At 46.2% G+C, this 16,617-nt stretch overlaps 1 protein-coding gene across 2 annotated transcripts; it reads right to left on the bottom strand.

Moving 5' to 3' along the window:
- Nucleotides 1–759: 759 nt before the first annotated feature.
- Nucleotides 760–8,478, bottom strand: LOC123930861 (putative killer cell immunoglobulin-like receptor like protein KIR3DP1). 2 transcript variants are annotated; one of them, XM_045987291.1, is made up of 9 exons: nucleotides 8,346–8,478; nucleotides 8,118–8,153; nucleotides 7,051–7,335; nucleotides 6,098–6,397; nucleotides 4,903–4,938; nucleotides 3,164–3,463; nucleotides 1,691–1,795; nucleotides 1,313–1,365; nucleotides 760–1,216 (listed from the first exon to the last, which is right to left on the bottom strand). In XM_045987291.1, exons 1-9 carry the CDS (start codon nucleotides 8,377–8,379, stop codon nucleotides 1,070–1,072), a joined length of 1,296 nt encoding a protein of 431 aa, XP_045843247.1. In that variant the 5' UTR covers nucleotides 8,380–8,478; the 3' UTR covers nucleotides 760–1,069. The 2 variants fall into 2 exon arrangements, with proteins under 2 accessions (XP_045843247.1, XP_045843248.1); XM_045987292.1 differs by lacking the exon at nucleotides 8,118–8,153.
- Nucleotides 8,479–16,617: the final 8,139 nt, after the last annotated feature.

Here is a 16,617-nt window from a genome sequence, read left to right as displayed (position 1 = left end):
CACTGTTGGTGGGAATGCAAGTCGGTGCAGCCACTTTGGAGAACAGTGTGGAGATTCCTGAAGAAATTAAAAATCGAGCTTCCCTATGACCCTGCAATTGCACTACTGGGCATTTACTCCAAAGATACAGATGTAGTGAAAAGAAGGGCCATCTGTACCCCAATGTTTATAATGGCCACAGTTGCCAAACTGTGGAAAGAACCAAGATGCCCTTCAACGGATGAATGGATAAGGAATATGTGGTCCATATACACGGTGGAGTATTATGCCTCCATCAGAAAGGATGAATACCCAACTTTTGTAGCAACATGGATGGGACTGGAAAAGATTATGCTGAGTGAAATAAGTCAAGCAGAGAGAGTCAATTATCCTATGGTTTCACTTATTTGTGGAGCATAAGAAATAACATGGAGGACATGGGGAGACGGAGAGGAGAAGGGAGTTGAGGGAAATTGGAGGGGGAGATGAACCATGAGAGACTATGGACTCTGAAAAATAATCTGAGGGTTTTGAAGGGGCGGGGGGGGCGGAGGTTGGGGGAGCCAGGTGGTGGGTATTATGGAGGGCATGTATTGCATGGAGCACTGGGTGTGGTGCATAAACAATGAATTCTGTTACACTGAAAAGAAATTTAAAAAAAAGAAAAAAATTTCAAACATACAATGTTGAATGAAAGAAGTCAGTCACAAAAATGCATACTACGTGATTCCATGTAGATGAAACTCAATAATAGCTAGGAAGAAACATGACTGATGATAGATAGATTTATTTGTTTATGTAACATAGCAACACAAGTCTGAACTTACTCTTGAGAAGGAAAGGTGGTTTTGTGGACAATATTGGAAATGTCTGAATCATCCTAATAGTATCCTAGAAGGGATGGAGGGTTTTCTAGGGGGTTTTGATATTGTTATTCCTTCTTAGGATGAGAGGAAGATGAAGACTTCTGTCTTCTGATTCCAGCTGTTGTTGGGGAGGGGTGTTCAGAAAGTGCTATGGCATCCATGGAGAGCCTCCTCAGGGTCTTCTTGTGGGTTCTTGGGGCATAAAATTCATGCCTTGATTGGTCTCAGCCTGTTGAGAGTTCCATGTACACACTGTCATAATGCAAGGGTTCCCCAGGCCTCTGGGAAGTGGGAGTGGTGTTTTTCTGCATGAAAATGCAATGATCCAACTGTGTGTATGTCACTTCCTGTGGGCCTTCTGCTTGAGGGTCCTGCATGACAGGAAATGGTTAAGAGGATGAGCACAAACTCGGGGGATTCAGAGGAGATGAGATGGCCCTGAAGAGGGTGAGCCGAGGACAACCTACCTCCCTGCTCAGCATTCTGTCCACTTCAGGCTCTCTGTTCATTATAGGAGCATCTGCAACGAATGGAAGTCATCAAAAACTTGGAAGATTCTCATTTTATAGATACAGATACCAAAGCACAGAGAGGTGCAGCAAAGGCCTGGAATTACTGCCACAAAGTAGAGTCAGAAATTCTACCTCTCTGAAGTTCAAAGATGTATCTCCTTCATGTCTCCCTATTTCCATTCCGTTGATGAGGATGGGGGCATGGAGGTTCTCTCTAGAAAGCCCAACCTCTGTGGCTCCTGCTTTGAACCAGGAGTCAGCCTGCACGCAGAGGTCCCCCTGCTCCCCCACTCTTCCCCAGACAGGCACTGGCCTCTACTTCCCAAGACTCACCCTCTTTGGGAGGGCACCACTGACGAGTGAGGAAGAAAAGAAGGATGGCGAGGAAGACGATGACCACTAAGGGCACAGCCAGAACTTGCTGGTGTCTGGGGTTACCTGTAGGAAGAAATGGATCTAATAGAAGCAAATACAGGCAGCACCCAGTGTCCTGCCATCTTGGTTCCAGCCCCACTAGACCATTTCAGATCTATGACCTACACAACTGTAAGATTATTTAAAAAACTGTGTTGTTTTCATGCACTGAGCATGTAGAGATTTGTTATAGCAGCAACAGAAAATGGATACAAAGCACATATCCAGCACAAGGATGTATAGTGGAGCAGTGCTTGAATGAATAAATGAGGCAATCATAATTTGGGTGGTAGACTGCATTCTCAGTTCTCTCTCCCTCTACTGGGTACATCACGGTTGCAGCTTGACAGACAAGAGCTAATTTCTTGGCAAATGGAACTTCTCTAAGCACTTCCTGCCCCTCACCAAATGCTCTCTTCCTTCCCCCTGCCCTCAAGTCCCCACAAATCTTATCTCCACTTAGGAATGGGGACAGAGTAAGCCCGGCATTGTTCCCAGCCAGGAGATCAGGTTTATTCTCACCCTCCTCTCCTAGAGGAGGTCTCTGCTGCAGAAAATTAGAGGTTAAGAGTCCTCACTGGCCCTGTGCTGACCCAGACCCTTCTGCTGTCGTAGAGTCTGGTGATCAGAGAGGGAAGGTAATCAGCCCAAGGTCACGGAACTGGAAGGTGGCTGAGCCAACACTCAAACCCAAGGCTTCTCTCCGTCAGGTTTCCACAAACAGGGATAAAAGGCACCGTTTACTTACCAGTTTTGGAGGTTAGTTTTGTGGATGGGAGACAACTACTTGAAGAGTTTCATAAAAAACAAGCCAGGAGAGAGGTGGAGAAGTGGAACTGACTGTCTTCTACCCACTGAAGCTCTTCATCATCTAACACTGAGCTCGTGGGAGCTCCTAGAACCCCTCCCCAGAATCTCTGGGGCCTTGACTTCCTGGGGCTTCAAGCTGCTGAGAGGAGATGGGAGAGGTTGATGACAAAAAGGGCCTCTACTACAGAGGAGGCTTCTCCATCTTGTGGTAAAGACACTCATACCACCTGGGAGAGCACTTTGTGGGCGAGAGGTGAGGAAGGGCTGCTGGGAAGTGGGGAATGGTGATGGGCCAATGCAACATCTGATATCCCTAAACTGGGCCTCTTATCTCCTGATCCTGGGTTTGCCCTGACCTCTTTCCATCTTTCTGGGGACACAGATCCCCAGTTTGGGTCACCACACAAGCCATGCAGGAGGATGTTGGAGGTGAGTCCTCAGTCTCTCCCTCCTTGTCTCTATCTATGCTTCCATCTCCCCAGAACTCCTAAGCATCCCCCTAGTACCAGAAGGATGCCCCTCTCATAGGCCTTCAAATCATCCTGAATCACTGGACACAGAGCAGGTTCTGGACTTCCTCACCTGTGACAGAAAGGTACAGTGGGTCACTCGGGCCTGACCACTCATAAGGAGAGGTGTTGAAGGAGCCGTGGCATCTGTAGGTCCCGCCGAGGGCTGGGTGTGCGGGACCCAGAGGGAAGTCAGCCTGGGTTGCACTGCCATGCTTCTGCCCCTTAGCGAGCCAGCACTCATGGGGCTGCTCATCTCTGGATAGATGGTACACATCAAAGGACCTCTCTGAGCAGCAGGACAAGGTCACGTTCTCTCCTGTCCTCACCATGGTGCCTGGCTGGGCCCAGAGAGAAGGTTTCTCTTGTAGACCTGGAGGAAGGGGAGGTGGTTCAGTACAGAGAGGCTCTTCCTTGCTCATAGTGTCCTTCACACCTGGACTGAGAATTCTCTCCCCTGTTCCCAGAGCCCAAGGCCCACTGTGTCCCCTCATGTTCACCTCTCCTACTCTTGTGCTTGCCCCCCTCCTATCCTTTTTCCCTTTTGTGCTGCCTTACTCTCTCTGCCTCTCCTGGGATCTGTTGGTTTGAGATGCCTTTTACTTTAATTATGAGACTCTCATTCCACCTTGTCTTTGTCTTTCTGCATTATCTATCTATCAATCACCTATCTATCTATGTATCTTTCTATCATCTATCTATCACCTCTCTATCTATCATCTATATCATCATCTATTATCTATCATCTCTATCATCTATCACTTATCAATCTATCACCTATTTATCTATGTATCTATCATCTATCAATCTATCGATCACCTATCAATCTATTATCTATCATCTATCTATCTATCATCTATCAATCTATCACCTATCTATTTATCTATTATCTATCTATCTATCTATCATCTATCAATCTGTCTTCTATCTATCTATCATCTATCATGATCTATCAGTCTATTATCTATCTATCTATCTACCTATCATCTATCATCATCATCATCATTTCCCTATCTATCATCTATCTCCATCACCTTGGTTTCTATGATCTGCTCTGTTTCTCTGTCCTCAGTCCTCTTCTGGGATCTCTGTCACCCACCCCACATCATCTTTCTCTTTGTGCCCCACTAGAGGGTCATGTTCCCTCCTGAGGTCACAACAGGGCTGGGCAGGCTGAGAGGCTGGGTTTGCCCTGGGATCCTAGGAGAGGAGGAGGGGCACATGTGAAACGGGGCTCAGACCCCCACATTATCCCAGGCTGGGCTGTGAGAGGGAGACACCTGAGAGCCCACCTCCTTCCTGAGGGCAGAGTCTGGTTCTGGGACCCTGAGTGGGCTCGCACCTGTCACCACCACCAGCTCCAGGGGGTCACTGAGCTCTGACCAGCCAGTGGGACTGAGATAGTCACAGCGGTATCTTCCTGCATGTACATCTGTCATGTGTGTGATGGAGAATTTGGCCTTGTCCCTGGGCTCTAGTGGCTTCTGTCTGTCCATGGTCTCTAACTTTCCCTCTTTATGCAGGTGGTACTCCTGGGCCTCCAGGCACCCCTGACACCAGATGGTCACACCAGTCCCACAAGGCCTCACAGAGCCTGGGTCAGCCCAGATGGTGGGTTTGGGGAGGGTCCCTGGAAGGAAACAGAGGCTGGGACACAGAACTTCCCCACCCCCCAAGTCCTAGCTCAGCTCCAAACCCCCAGACACTCCCCTCAGTCAGCCCAGAGCTGCTGTTCTCTATCCCCTGCTGCCTGGTGGGTGACCCCTGTCCCCAGTGAGGAGTTGGGACTGGGACCCCTGGGGAAAGACTCACCTGCCTGTGCTTTGGTCCTGGGATCCACACTCAGCCCTGGAAGAGAGTCCCTGTGAGAGGTTTGCCCCAAATCTTGGCAGATCCCCTTCTCCCCTTGAGCCTCCTGCGCCTGGGATCTCCTACAGACCAGGGACTGGCTGTGGGGTGGGACCCTCCAGACTAGGATGTCCCCTCCCCTTCTCAGATCTCATCAAGACAGAGCAGGGCTGTGAGGGTGGGGGTCATGGTGTTTCCTCTCTCTGGTTCCAGCTGTGCAGACGGAGGGTCCACTGTGACTACAGGACAGACAGACACACAGGGTGTGTGCCCCACTCTCTGGTCTCAGTCCTTTAGGGTTTTTATTTGCATTCTCCATCTTTCTATTTCCTTTTTCTTTCTTTTGTGTTTTGTGCCTCCAAGGCAGTGTCTGTCTGTCTATCCGTCTGTCTTTCTCTGTCGTCCCTCCATTCTGTGTGTGTGTTCACATGCACACATGCATTTCTGGTCTATTTACACAGACTTTCTACGTACATTGACACACATCGACTCTACTTTCTCTCTGATTGCATCTCTGTAGGCTTTGACCTCAATAATCCTGTAACATCCTGGGTGACCTTCAACATAGGCCTGAGAATCAGCTTTGGGAACCCGTAAAACACACCACACACAGGGGCTGGTTCTGGCTGCTCCACCTGGGAGCATGGTTTCCTGGGGCCTATTGTGGCTCAACGACATGGGATGAAGGCGTGTGAGAGTGCATGCGGCATCTGTGGGTGCCACATGCGGTGAGGACCCAGGGCCCCTCGGTCACCAGCCTGAGACAGGCCAGCCTGGCCCTGAAACTTGGTCACATACATGGTGTGTCTTTGGGTTCACCTGGTAGAGAAAAGGGCATGGACTTTAACTGGAAACCACATTCTAATCTGTCCCAGGTCTCTGAACAAACTCAGGGTGGAAGGGCACCCTGTCTCTGATGGGGGTGTACCCGACTCTCTCTGTCCCTTTGCTCTTTGTCTCCATTACTGACTCTCTGCCTCTGCCCCCTCTAACAAGCAATTTCTACTGTTTCTCTTCTGTCATTGTCTCTCTTGGTGTAGCTCTTGCCAAGGCTGCCTCTCTTCATAAAAACCCACATTCATCTCTTTCTTCACCACATGGGGCTTCCAGGTCTTATCTCTGTCTCCAAGAGGATGGGGACAGGTCTGGACAGTCTCACCTGTCATCACGATGTCCAAGGGATCACTGGGGGCAGACCACACATGGGAGGAGCGATAGAGAGAACCAAAGCACCTGTAGGTCCCTGCATGGGCGGCTGTCACAGGACCCACGGAAAAGTTAGCACAGGAGCCCCCATGATGATGCCGACCAGCACGGTACAAGGGGTCCTTGGATACCCCCTCTCTGTGAAGAATGAAGCTTTCAAACAGGATCTCTGAGCAACAGACCAAGGTCACGTTCCCTCTTGATTTCACCGGGGGACCCGCCTGGGCTAACAAGGAAGGTTTCCTGTAGACTCCTAAGAACATAGATGTTATAAATTGAGAAGGAGCCACCCTGCCTCACCCCATTCCCTGGGATCTGAAATGACTGAGGGTGCCCTGTGTCAGTCTGTCTCCTTCTCCTCTGTGTCCTTTTCTGTCTGCATGTCCCGGTCCCTCTCTGCCAACATGGGTCTTATGGGCTAGGATCAAGGAAGGGGTTGACAGGACTGGGTTCCTTCTGGAGGCTGAAGGGCAGAATTCGAACTTGAGCCTTTTCTGGCTCCTGGGGGCAGCCTGTATTCCCTGTCTTGTGACTCCTTCCTCCATCATCAGGGCTAGCAGTGGCTGGTGGACTCTCTCAGGCAGCATGACTCTGAAGCTCATTCTCCTGAGTCCTTCTACTTTGTTATTACACTAAGTTCACCTGGATAATCCAGGATAATCTCCCCATGTCAGGGCCACTGCTTAATAACCTTAATTCCATACTCAACCTTAATTGCCCTTGGACTATTCATAGACGTGGAGTGTTATGATATAGACATCATTGGGGGGCCATTATTCTGCCCACCTTCATGAAATGCCCTTTCATCTACAATACTTGGAGCCATTCCCGTTGTTCTAATTGGACTTGACTAACACTCCCATCAGGAAATCTGACATTAGAAAGATTGGGACAGTGTTCTCTGACCTGTGACCACAATCACCAGGGGGTCACTGGGTGCTGACCACACAGAGGGGGAAGCACGGTAGGATCCACGACATCTGTAAGTCCCTGCATGTTCTGGGGTTACAGGGCCAATGAAGACACCATTTTGTGATATTGTGCTGTGTAGCTTGGAGATGAAGATGTTATTGTCCTTGTACAGTCTGAATATTTCAAACTTGTGATGGGAGCGACAATGAAGAGTCACATGCTGTCCTTGAGGAACCATGGGGCTTGGCCAGGCAGAGAGGAAGGGCTTGTTCTGACCACCTGGGGGAGGAGGAGGCACAGCATTTGTTTCCCCTCCCTTGACTCAGAGGCCTCCCTTCTTTCCAAGTCTCCATGGCTCCTTTCCAAACCCACCATGCCGACACCACACAAAGACTCCTCATGCCACACAGACATGTAGGCCTCTCCTACAACACACATGTCAGCTGAGAGTCTGGGTGAGTGCTGAACTGTGGGCTCTTCCTAGGTGTTAGTAATGTAAGTCAGTTATGTAAAAGAAGACAAAGGAGATGCTGAACAGAAGAGTAATGACCTAAGTGTATGCCAACATCAGCAAACCCATGAAGCAGATTACATGACAGAGCCTTGTCGGAATGTGCTGGAATTCCAGGGGTCCTGGCATGGGGATCTCTCCCCTCTGCTGAGAACATCAGTGGCAGCTGCCTGGGGCTCCTACACTCGTGGGTGTGTTGGGGAGCTCGAGTAGTTGTCCCAACCTCAGACAGTCTGTTGTTCCTGGCACTGCTTGCCAACTCTGATCTAGAGACAGCAACAGTTTCTCCTAGACCCCCCAGGTCTGAGAAGCAGTATCCTCCAGATGGCTTTAGAGCCTGGCTCAGCCAAGGGGGTGTAGTGAGGGTCTCTGGACCAAAACTGGGACTAGGGTTTCCCTGGGTCCCCTACCTTCTAGTTCACAAGAGATTCACCCACAAATCCTCCCACAGTCAAACCATCACCCAACCTCCTGTACCGTCTGCTTTCCTATTGCAGGAATTCTCTTATTCTGAGTGGATGGCAGCCCAAGTTTTGGGAAAAGGACTCACCCACTTGTGCCCAGAGCCTCTGGCTGAAAAAGAACCCTGGAAAGAAAGACTCACGATGGATTGTCCATCTCCATAGAAGACCCGGCCTCCCACTCCCCCCACCTGGCTTGAGCTTCACTATCAGGTCTGCTTTGTCCCCATGGGAATGTTCTGCTATGGGGAGACCCAGCCTCCCAGGCCAATATTTCCACCATGCGTTCCCTCTCTTCGACCCCTTCTGGGACTCACCAAGACATGCGAGGCTGATGACTGCAGGGGACATGGTGCTGCTCCTGCTGCACGGTGACCCAACAGAGTTGACAAGTACACAGGATGTTGTGAAATGGGGCCCAGTTCGTGTTCATAAGCTGACCGCAGCGAGGAAAGGAGACGCACAGACGCTCTTCTTACTCTGTATCTAGGTGGGTGTGAGGGCTCAGCTGAGGGTAAAGTCGGGCTTCCTGGAAATTGTTAGACTGGACCTGTCGTGTCACATCATTTACTGTGGTCAGACTTGAAACGCATCTCAGACACCATTTGTCACACCCAGAATGATGAAAGGATAGCAGTTTTTTTTTTTAATCTAAGCTTCAAAATCTCCATATGTAACATACAACATATCTAGTAGATAGTATTATAAAAAGAATTATAATATATGAATCAAAATGATTTTCTAAGCTGACATTTCTGGTACTGAACCCATACTTATTAAAGATTATTTAATTTCTCCTTTGAAGGATTATGCAGTCATTTAGAATCATAGAATATCACTTTATTAGCAAAGAACAATGCATGTAAATTCTGGATCATATGGTTTTACCTGAAATTCATCCTATGACCCAGAAATCCAAACTCAGAGATTCATCTGTCTGTGTCTATCTATATATATCTCTCTCAATGTTACATAAATTTAAATATCCATTAATACAATGCTATGGGAAATTCACCTTCTTTTTACAAAATTTTTATATTTAATTTCTTTTCAGTGTAACAGAATTCATTCTTTATGCACCACACCCAGTGTCCACGCAATACATGCCCTCCATAAAACCCACCACCAGGCTCCCCCGGCCTCCCACCCCCGCCCCTTCAAAATCCTCAGATTGTTTTTCAGAGTCCATAGTCTCTCATGGTTCATCTCCTCTCCCAATTTCCCTCAACTCCCTCTCCTCTCCATCTCCCCATGTCCTCCATGTTATTTCTTATGCTCCACAAATAAGTGAGACCATATGATACTTGACTCTCTCTGCTTGACTTATTTCACTCAGCATAATCTCTTCCAGTCCCGTCCATGTTGATACAAAAGTTGGGTATTCATCCTTTCTGATGGAGGCATAATACTCCATTGTGTATATGTACCACATCTTCCTTATCCATTCGTCCGTTGAAGGGTATCTTGGTTCTTTCCACAGTTTGGTGACTGTGGCCATTGCTGCTATAAACATTGGGGTACAGATGGCCCTTCTTTTCACTACATCTGTTCTTTGGGGGTAAATACCCACTAGTGCAATTGCAGGGTCACAGGGCAGCTGTATTTTTAATTTCTTAAGGAATCTCCACACTGTTCTCCACATAAAATTTTTTTTTCCATTTTATTTATTTTTTCAGCATAACAGTATTCATTGTTTTTGCACAACACCCAGTGCTCCATGCAAAACGTGCCCTCCCTATTACCCACCACCTGTTCCCCCAACCTCCCACCCCTGACCCTTCAAAACCCTCAGGTTGTTTTTCAGAGTCCATAGTCTCTTATGGTTCGCCTCCCCTTCCAATTTTTTTTTTAATAAACATATAATGCATTTTTATCCCTAGGGGTACAGGTCTGTGAATCGCCAGGTTTACACACTTCACAGCACTCACGATAGCACATACCCTCCCCAATGTCCATAGCCCCCTCCCCCTCTCCCAATCCCACCTCCCCCCAGCAACCCCCAGTTTGTTTTGTGAGATTAAGAGTCATTTATGGTTTGTCTACCTCCCAATCCCATCTTGTTTCATTTATTCTTCTCCTATCCCCCTAACCCCCCATGTTGCTTCTCCATGTCCTCATATCAGGGAGATCATATGATAGTTGTCTTTCTCCGATTGACTTATTTCACTAAGCATGATACGCTCTAGTTCCATCCACGTCGTCGCAAATGGCAAGATTTCATTTCTTTTGATGGCTGCATAGTATTCCATTGTGTATATATATCACATCTTCTTGATCCATTCATCTGTTGATGGACATCAAGGTTCTTTCCATAGTTTGGCTATTGTAGACATTGCTGCTATAAACATTCGGGTACACGTGCCCCTTCGGATCACTATGTTTGTATCTTTAGGGTAAATACCCAGTAGTGCAATTGCTGGGTCATAGGGTAGTTCTATTTTCAACATCTTGAGGAACCTCCATGCTGTTTTCCAGAGTGGTTGCACCAGCAGCTTGCATTCCCATCAACAGCGGAGGAGGGTTCCCCTTTCTCCGCATCCTCGCCAGCATCTGTCATTTCCTGACTTGTTAATTTTAGCCATTCTGACTGGTGTGAGGTGATATCTCATTGTGGTTTTGATTTGTATTTCCCTGATGCCAAGTGATGTGGAGCACTTTTTCATGTGTCTGTTGGCCATCTGGATGTCTTCTTTGCAGAAATGTCTGTTCATGTCCTCTGCCCATTTCTTGATTGGATTGTTTGTTCTTTGGGTGTTGAGTTTGCTAAGTTCCTTATAGATTTTGGATACTAGCCCTTTATCTGATATGTCGTTTGCAAATATCTTCTCCCATTCTGTCAGTTGTCTTTTGGTTTTGTTAACTGTTTCCTTTGCTGTGCAAAAGCTTTTGATCTTGATGAAATCCCAATAGTTCATTTTTGCCCTTGCTTCCCTTGCCTTTGCCGTTGTTCCTAGGAAGATGTTGCTGCGGCTGAGGTCGAAGAGGTTGCTGCCTGCATTCTCCTCAAGGATTTTGATGGATTCCTTTCTCACATTGAGGTCCTTCATCCATTTGGAGTCTATTTTCGTGTGTGGTGTAAGGAAGTGGTCCAATTTCATTTTTCTGCACGTGGCTGTCCAATTTTCCCAGCACCATTTATTGAAGAGGCTGTCTTTTTTCCATTGGACATTCTTTCCTGCTTTGTCGAAGATTAGTTGACCATAGAGTTGAGGGTCTATTTCTGGGCTCTCTATTCTGTTCCATTGATCTATGTGTCTGTTTTTGTGCCAGTACCATGCTGTCTTGATGATGACAGCTTTGTAATAGAGCTTGAAGTCCGGAATTGTGATGCCACCAACTTTGGCTTTCTTTTTCAATATTCCTTTGGCTATTTGAGGTCTTTTATGGTTCCATATAATTTTAGGATTATAATTTAGGATTATTCTCTGCATCTCCTGGATTTTGATGCTTGTTCCCTTTTCCATATTAGGAAAATTCTCTCCAATAATTCTCTCCAATAGACCTTCTGCTCCCCTCTCTGTTTCTTCTTCTTCTGGAATCCCAATTATTCTCAAAGATTTTATTTATTTATTTGACAGAGAGAGAGATCACAAGTAGGCAGAGAGGCAGGCAGAGAGAGAGGAGGAAGCAGGCTCCCTGCAGAGCAGAGAGCCCGATGCGGGACTCGATCCCAGAACCCTGAGATCATGACCCGAGCCGAAGGCAGCGGCTTAATCCACTGAGCCACCCAGGAGCCCCTGGAATCCCAATTATTCTAATGTTGTTTCGTCTTATGGTGTCACTTATCTCTCGAATTCTCCCCTCATGGTCCAGTAGCTGTTTGTCCCTCTTTTGTTCAGCTTCTTTATTCTCTGTCATTTGGTCTTCTATATCACTAATTCTTTCTTCTGCCTCATTGATCCTAGCAGTGAGAGCCTCCATTTTTGATTGCACCTCATTAATAGCTTTTTTGATTTCAACTTGGTTAGATTTCAGTTCTTTAATTTCTCCAGAAAGGGCTTTAATATCTCCAGAGAGGGTTTCTCTAATATCTTCCATGCCTTTTTCGAGCCCGGCTAGAATGTTCAGAATCATCATTCTGAACTCTTGATCTGACATATTACCCATGTCTGTGTTGATTAGGTCCCTAGCCTTTGGTACTGGCTCTTGTTCTTTTGTTTGTGGTGATTTTTTCCGCCTTGTCATTTTGTCCAGATAAGAGGATATTAAGGAGCAAATAAAATACTAAAAGGGTGACAAATACCCCAGAAAAATGCGCTGTAACCAAATGAGAAGAGACCCCAAATTGTGGGGGGGAGAAAGGGGATAAAAAGAGGTTCAGAAAAAAAAGAAAAAAATTTAAAAAATAAAACAAATGAAGAAAAAATATAAAAAAGAAAGAAATATATATATATATTTAGATAAGCTAGTCAAAAAAAGTTAAAAAAGAAAAGGGTAAAAGTTTTAAAAAATTTAGCAGAAGAAGAAAAAAGAAAAAAAATTGAAAAAAGAAAAAAAAATTGAAGTAGCCGCAAGACTAAAGAATCATGGGGGAGAAAGCCATGAGTTCCGTGCTTTGCCTTCTCCTCCTCTGGAATTGCGCTGCTGTCTTAGGAATTGAACCTACTTTCCTTGATAGATGAACTTCGTCCTGGCTGGATATTTTGTTGCTCTTCTGGGGGAGGGGCCTGTTGTAGTGACTCTCAAGTGTCTTTGCCCAAGGCAGGATTGCACCGCCCTTACCGGCGGCCGGACTAAGTAATCGGCTCGGGTTCGCTTTTGGGAGCTTCTGTTCCCTGAACGCTTTCCGTAGAGTTCCGGAGGACGGGAATGAAAATGGCGGCCTCCTAGTCTCTGGCCTGGAGGAGCTGAGAGCCTGGGGCCCCACTCCTCAGTGCGCCCCCAGAGGACAGCACCCAATCACTCCCATATCCCCAGCCTCCAGCCGCGCTCCGAGCTCACCCAGCCCACGACCAGTTCAAGGTAACCCCGAGCTGAGAGTTCAGTCCTCGGCTCTGTCTGTGCAGCCGGCTTCTCCGTTCTAATACCTGCGAGCTCTGCGACACTCCGACACCCCCGATCCTTCTGTGACCCTGCGGGACCTGGGGCCACGCTGACCCCGCGTGGGCTTCACCCTGGTTTAGCCACTGGAGCAATGTCCCTTGTGGAACAGACTTTTAAAAGTCCTGATTTTGTGCTCCGTTCCTCCGCTGCTTGCCGGGAGCCGGCCCCTCCCCCCCGTGGTCTATCTTCCCGTCGTTTTAGATTCACTTCTCCACCAGTCCTACCTTTCAGAAAGTGGTTGATTTTCTTTTTTTAATTTATTTATTTTTATTTGTTTATTTACAGCATAACAGTGTTCATTGTTTTGGCATCACACCCAGTGCTCCATGCAGTACGTGCCCTCCCTATTACCCACCACCTGGTTCCTCAACCTCCCACCCCCCCCCCCCCCCCGCCGCCCCTTCATAACCCTCTGGTTGTTTTTCAGAGTCCATAGTCTCTCATGGTTCATCTACCCTTCCAGTTTCCCTCAACTCCCTCTCCTCTCCATCTCCCCATGTCCTCCATGTTATTTGTTATGCTCCACAAATAAGTGAGACCATATGATACTTGACTCTCTCTGCTTGACTTATTTCGCTCAGCATAATTTCTTCCAGTCCCGTCCATGTTGCTACAAAAGTTGGGTATTCGTCCTTTCTGATGGAGGCATAATACTCCATTGTGTATATGGACCACATCTTCCTTATCCATTCATCTGTTGAAGGGCATCTTGGTTCTTTCCACAGTTTGGCGACCGTAGCCATTGCTGCAATAAACATTGGGGTACAAATGGCCCTTCTTTTCACTACATCTGTATCTTTGGGGTAAATACCCAGCAGTGCAATTGCAGGGTCATAGGGCAGCTATATTCTTAATTTCTTCAGGAATCTCCACACTGTTCTCCAAAGTGGCTGCACTAACTTGCATTCCCACCAATAGTGTAAGAGGGTTCCCCTTTCTCCACATCCTCTCCAACACACGTTGTTTCCTGTCTTGCTAATTTTGGCCATTCTAACTGGTGTTAGGTGGTATCTCAATGTTGTTTTAATCTGAATCTCCCTGATGGCTAGTGATGATGAACATTTTTTCATGTGTCTGATAGCCATTTGTATGTCTTCGTTGGAGAAGTGTCTATTCATATCTTCTGCCCATTTTTTGATATGATCATCTGTTTTGTGTGTGTTGAGTTTGAGAAGTTCTTTATAGATCCTGGATATCAACCTTTTGTCTGTACTGTCATTTGCAAATATCTTCTTCCATTCTGTGGGTTGCCTCTTTGTTTTGTTGACTGTTTCCTTTGCTGTGCAGAAGCTTTTGATCTTGATGAAGTCCCAAAAGTTCATTTTTGCTTTTGTTTCCTTGGCCTTTGGAGACATATCTTGAAAGAAGTTGCTGTGGCTGATATCGAAGAGGTTACTGCCTATGTTCTCCTCTAGGATTCTGATAGATTCCTGTCTCACGTTGAGGTCTTTTATCCATTTCGAGTTTATCTTTGTGTACGGTGTAAGAGAATGGTCGAGTTTCATTCTTCTACATATCGCTGTCCAGTTTTCCCAGCACCATTTATTGAAGAGACTGTCTTTTTTCCATTGAATATTTTTTCCTGTTTTGTCGAAGATTATTTGACCATAGAGTTGAGGGTCCATATCTGGGCTCTCTACTCTGTTCCACTGGTCTATGTGTCTGTTTTTATGCCAGTACCACGCTGTCTTGGTGATCACAGCTTTGTAGTAAAGCTTGAAATCGGGTAACATGATGCCGCCAGTTTTGTTTTTGTTTTTCAACATTTCCTTAGCAATTCGGGGTCTCTTCTGGCTCCATACAAATTTTAGGATTATTTGCTCCAGCTCTTTGAAAAATATCGGTGGAATTTTGATCGGAATGGCATTAAAAGTATAGATTGCTCTAGGCAGTATAGACATTTTAACAATGTTTATTCTTCCAATCCAAGAGCATGGAACAGTCTTCCATCTTTTTGTGTCTTCTTCAATTTCTTTCATGAGTGTTCTGTAGTTCCTCGAGTATAGGTCCTAGTGGTTGATTTTCTGTTTCTAGAGTTGCTGTTCTTCTTCTCTTCGATCTCCCATTGGATTTGTAGGTGTTTGCAATGTTTAGATAAGCTATTGAGCTGATCTCCTGCTACCTGATGTAGTCTCAGCCTGCTACTTCTCTGCCATCTTGACTCCTCCCCCTCCACATAAAAATTTTTATAGCTCCATTTCATTGTTCTGGATTGCAATTAGTATTTCTTTCTTTCTTTTTTTTTTTTTTTACTTTTCTTTTAAATCTTTATTTATTTATTTATTTATTTATTTATTTTTAATTTTTATTTGTTTATTTTCAGCGTAACAGTGTTCATTGTTTTTGCACCACACCCAGTGCTCCATGCAGTATGTGCCTTCCCTATTACCCATCACCTGGTTCCTCAACCTCCCACACCCCCGCCCTTTCAGAACCCTCTGGTTGTTGTTTTTTTTTTTTTTATTAATTTTATTTATTTATTTATTTTTATTTGTTTATTTACAGCATAACAGTGTTCATTGTTTTGGCATCACACCCAGTGCTCCATGCAGTACGTGCCCTCCCTATTACCCACCACCTGGTTCCTCAACCTCCCACCCCCCCCCCCCCCGCCGCCCCTTCATAACCCTCTGGTTGTTTTTCAGAGTCCATAGTCTCTCATGGTTCATCTCCCCTTCCAGTTTCCCTCAACTCCCTCTCCTCTCCATCTCCCCATGTCCTCCATGTTATTTCTTATGCTCCACAAATAAGTGAGACCATATGATACTTGACTCTCTCTGCTTGACTTATTTCGCTCAGCATCATCTCTTCCAGTCCCGTCCATGTTGCTACAAAAGTTGGGTATTCATCCTTTCTGATGGAGGCATGATACTCCATTGTGTATATGGACCACATCGTCCTTATCCATTTGTCCGTGGAAGGGCATCTTGGTTCTTTCCACAGTTTGGCGACCGTGGCCATTGCTGCTATAAACATTCGGGTACAGATGGCCTTTCTTTTCACTACATCTGTATCTTTGGGGTAAATACTCAGCAGTGCAATTGCAGGATCATAGGGAAGCTCTATTCTTAATTTCTTCAGAAATCTCCACACTGTTCTCCAAAGTGGCTGCACTAACTTGCATTCCCACCAACAGTGTAAGAGTGTTCCCTTTTCTCCACATCCTCTCCAACACACGTTGTTTCTTGTCTTGCTAATTTTGGCCATTCTAACTGGTGTCAGGTGGTATCTCAATGTTGTTTTAATTTGAATCTCCCTGATGGCTAGTGATGATGAGTGTTCCCTCTATCCCTATACTTTGAACTTCTCAAACTCAAGTGATCATATCACATCAGGGACTGTGACTCAGTACCCATTCTGCCAGTGGCCAAGGGGGAATTTATGCACTCTCCAGCACCACAGGGGAGCAGGCTGAGGCTTCTCTCTGAGAGGGAGATTGGGGTACAGTTTTCTTTCCTCTGAACTCCAAAAATGATCAAAAGCTGTCAAGGTAAGGGGGAAATAAAAAACAACAAACAAACATAAAAACCTTCGGAGAACAAAAGC

This window comes from Meles meles, chromosome 19, assembly GCF_922984935.1.
Source record: "Meles meles chromosome 19, mMelMel3.1 paternal haplotype, whole genome shotgun sequence".
In the NCBI taxonomy this organism is placed as follows: Eukaryota; Metazoa; Chordata; class Mammalia; order Carnivora; family Mustelidae; genus Meles; species Meles meles.
The sequence above is the reverse complement of the archived record's forward strand: the minus strand, read 5'-3'. Positions and strand labels throughout refer to the sequence as shown.

Coding starts and splice junctions, on each gene's coding strand:
- LOC123930861 (XM_045987291.1), bottom strand. CDS start 8,379: ATGTCCCCTGCAGTCATCAGCCTCGCATGTCTTG. Junction 8,154..8,345: donor CATCAGCCTCGCATGTCTTG/GTGAGTCCCAGA, acceptor CTTTCTTTCCAG/GGTTCTTTTTCAGCCAGAGG. Junction 1,796..3,163: donor ACTGTACCTTTCTGTCACAG/GTGAGGAAGTCC, acceptor TTCTTCCTACAG/GTAACCCCAGACACCAGCAA.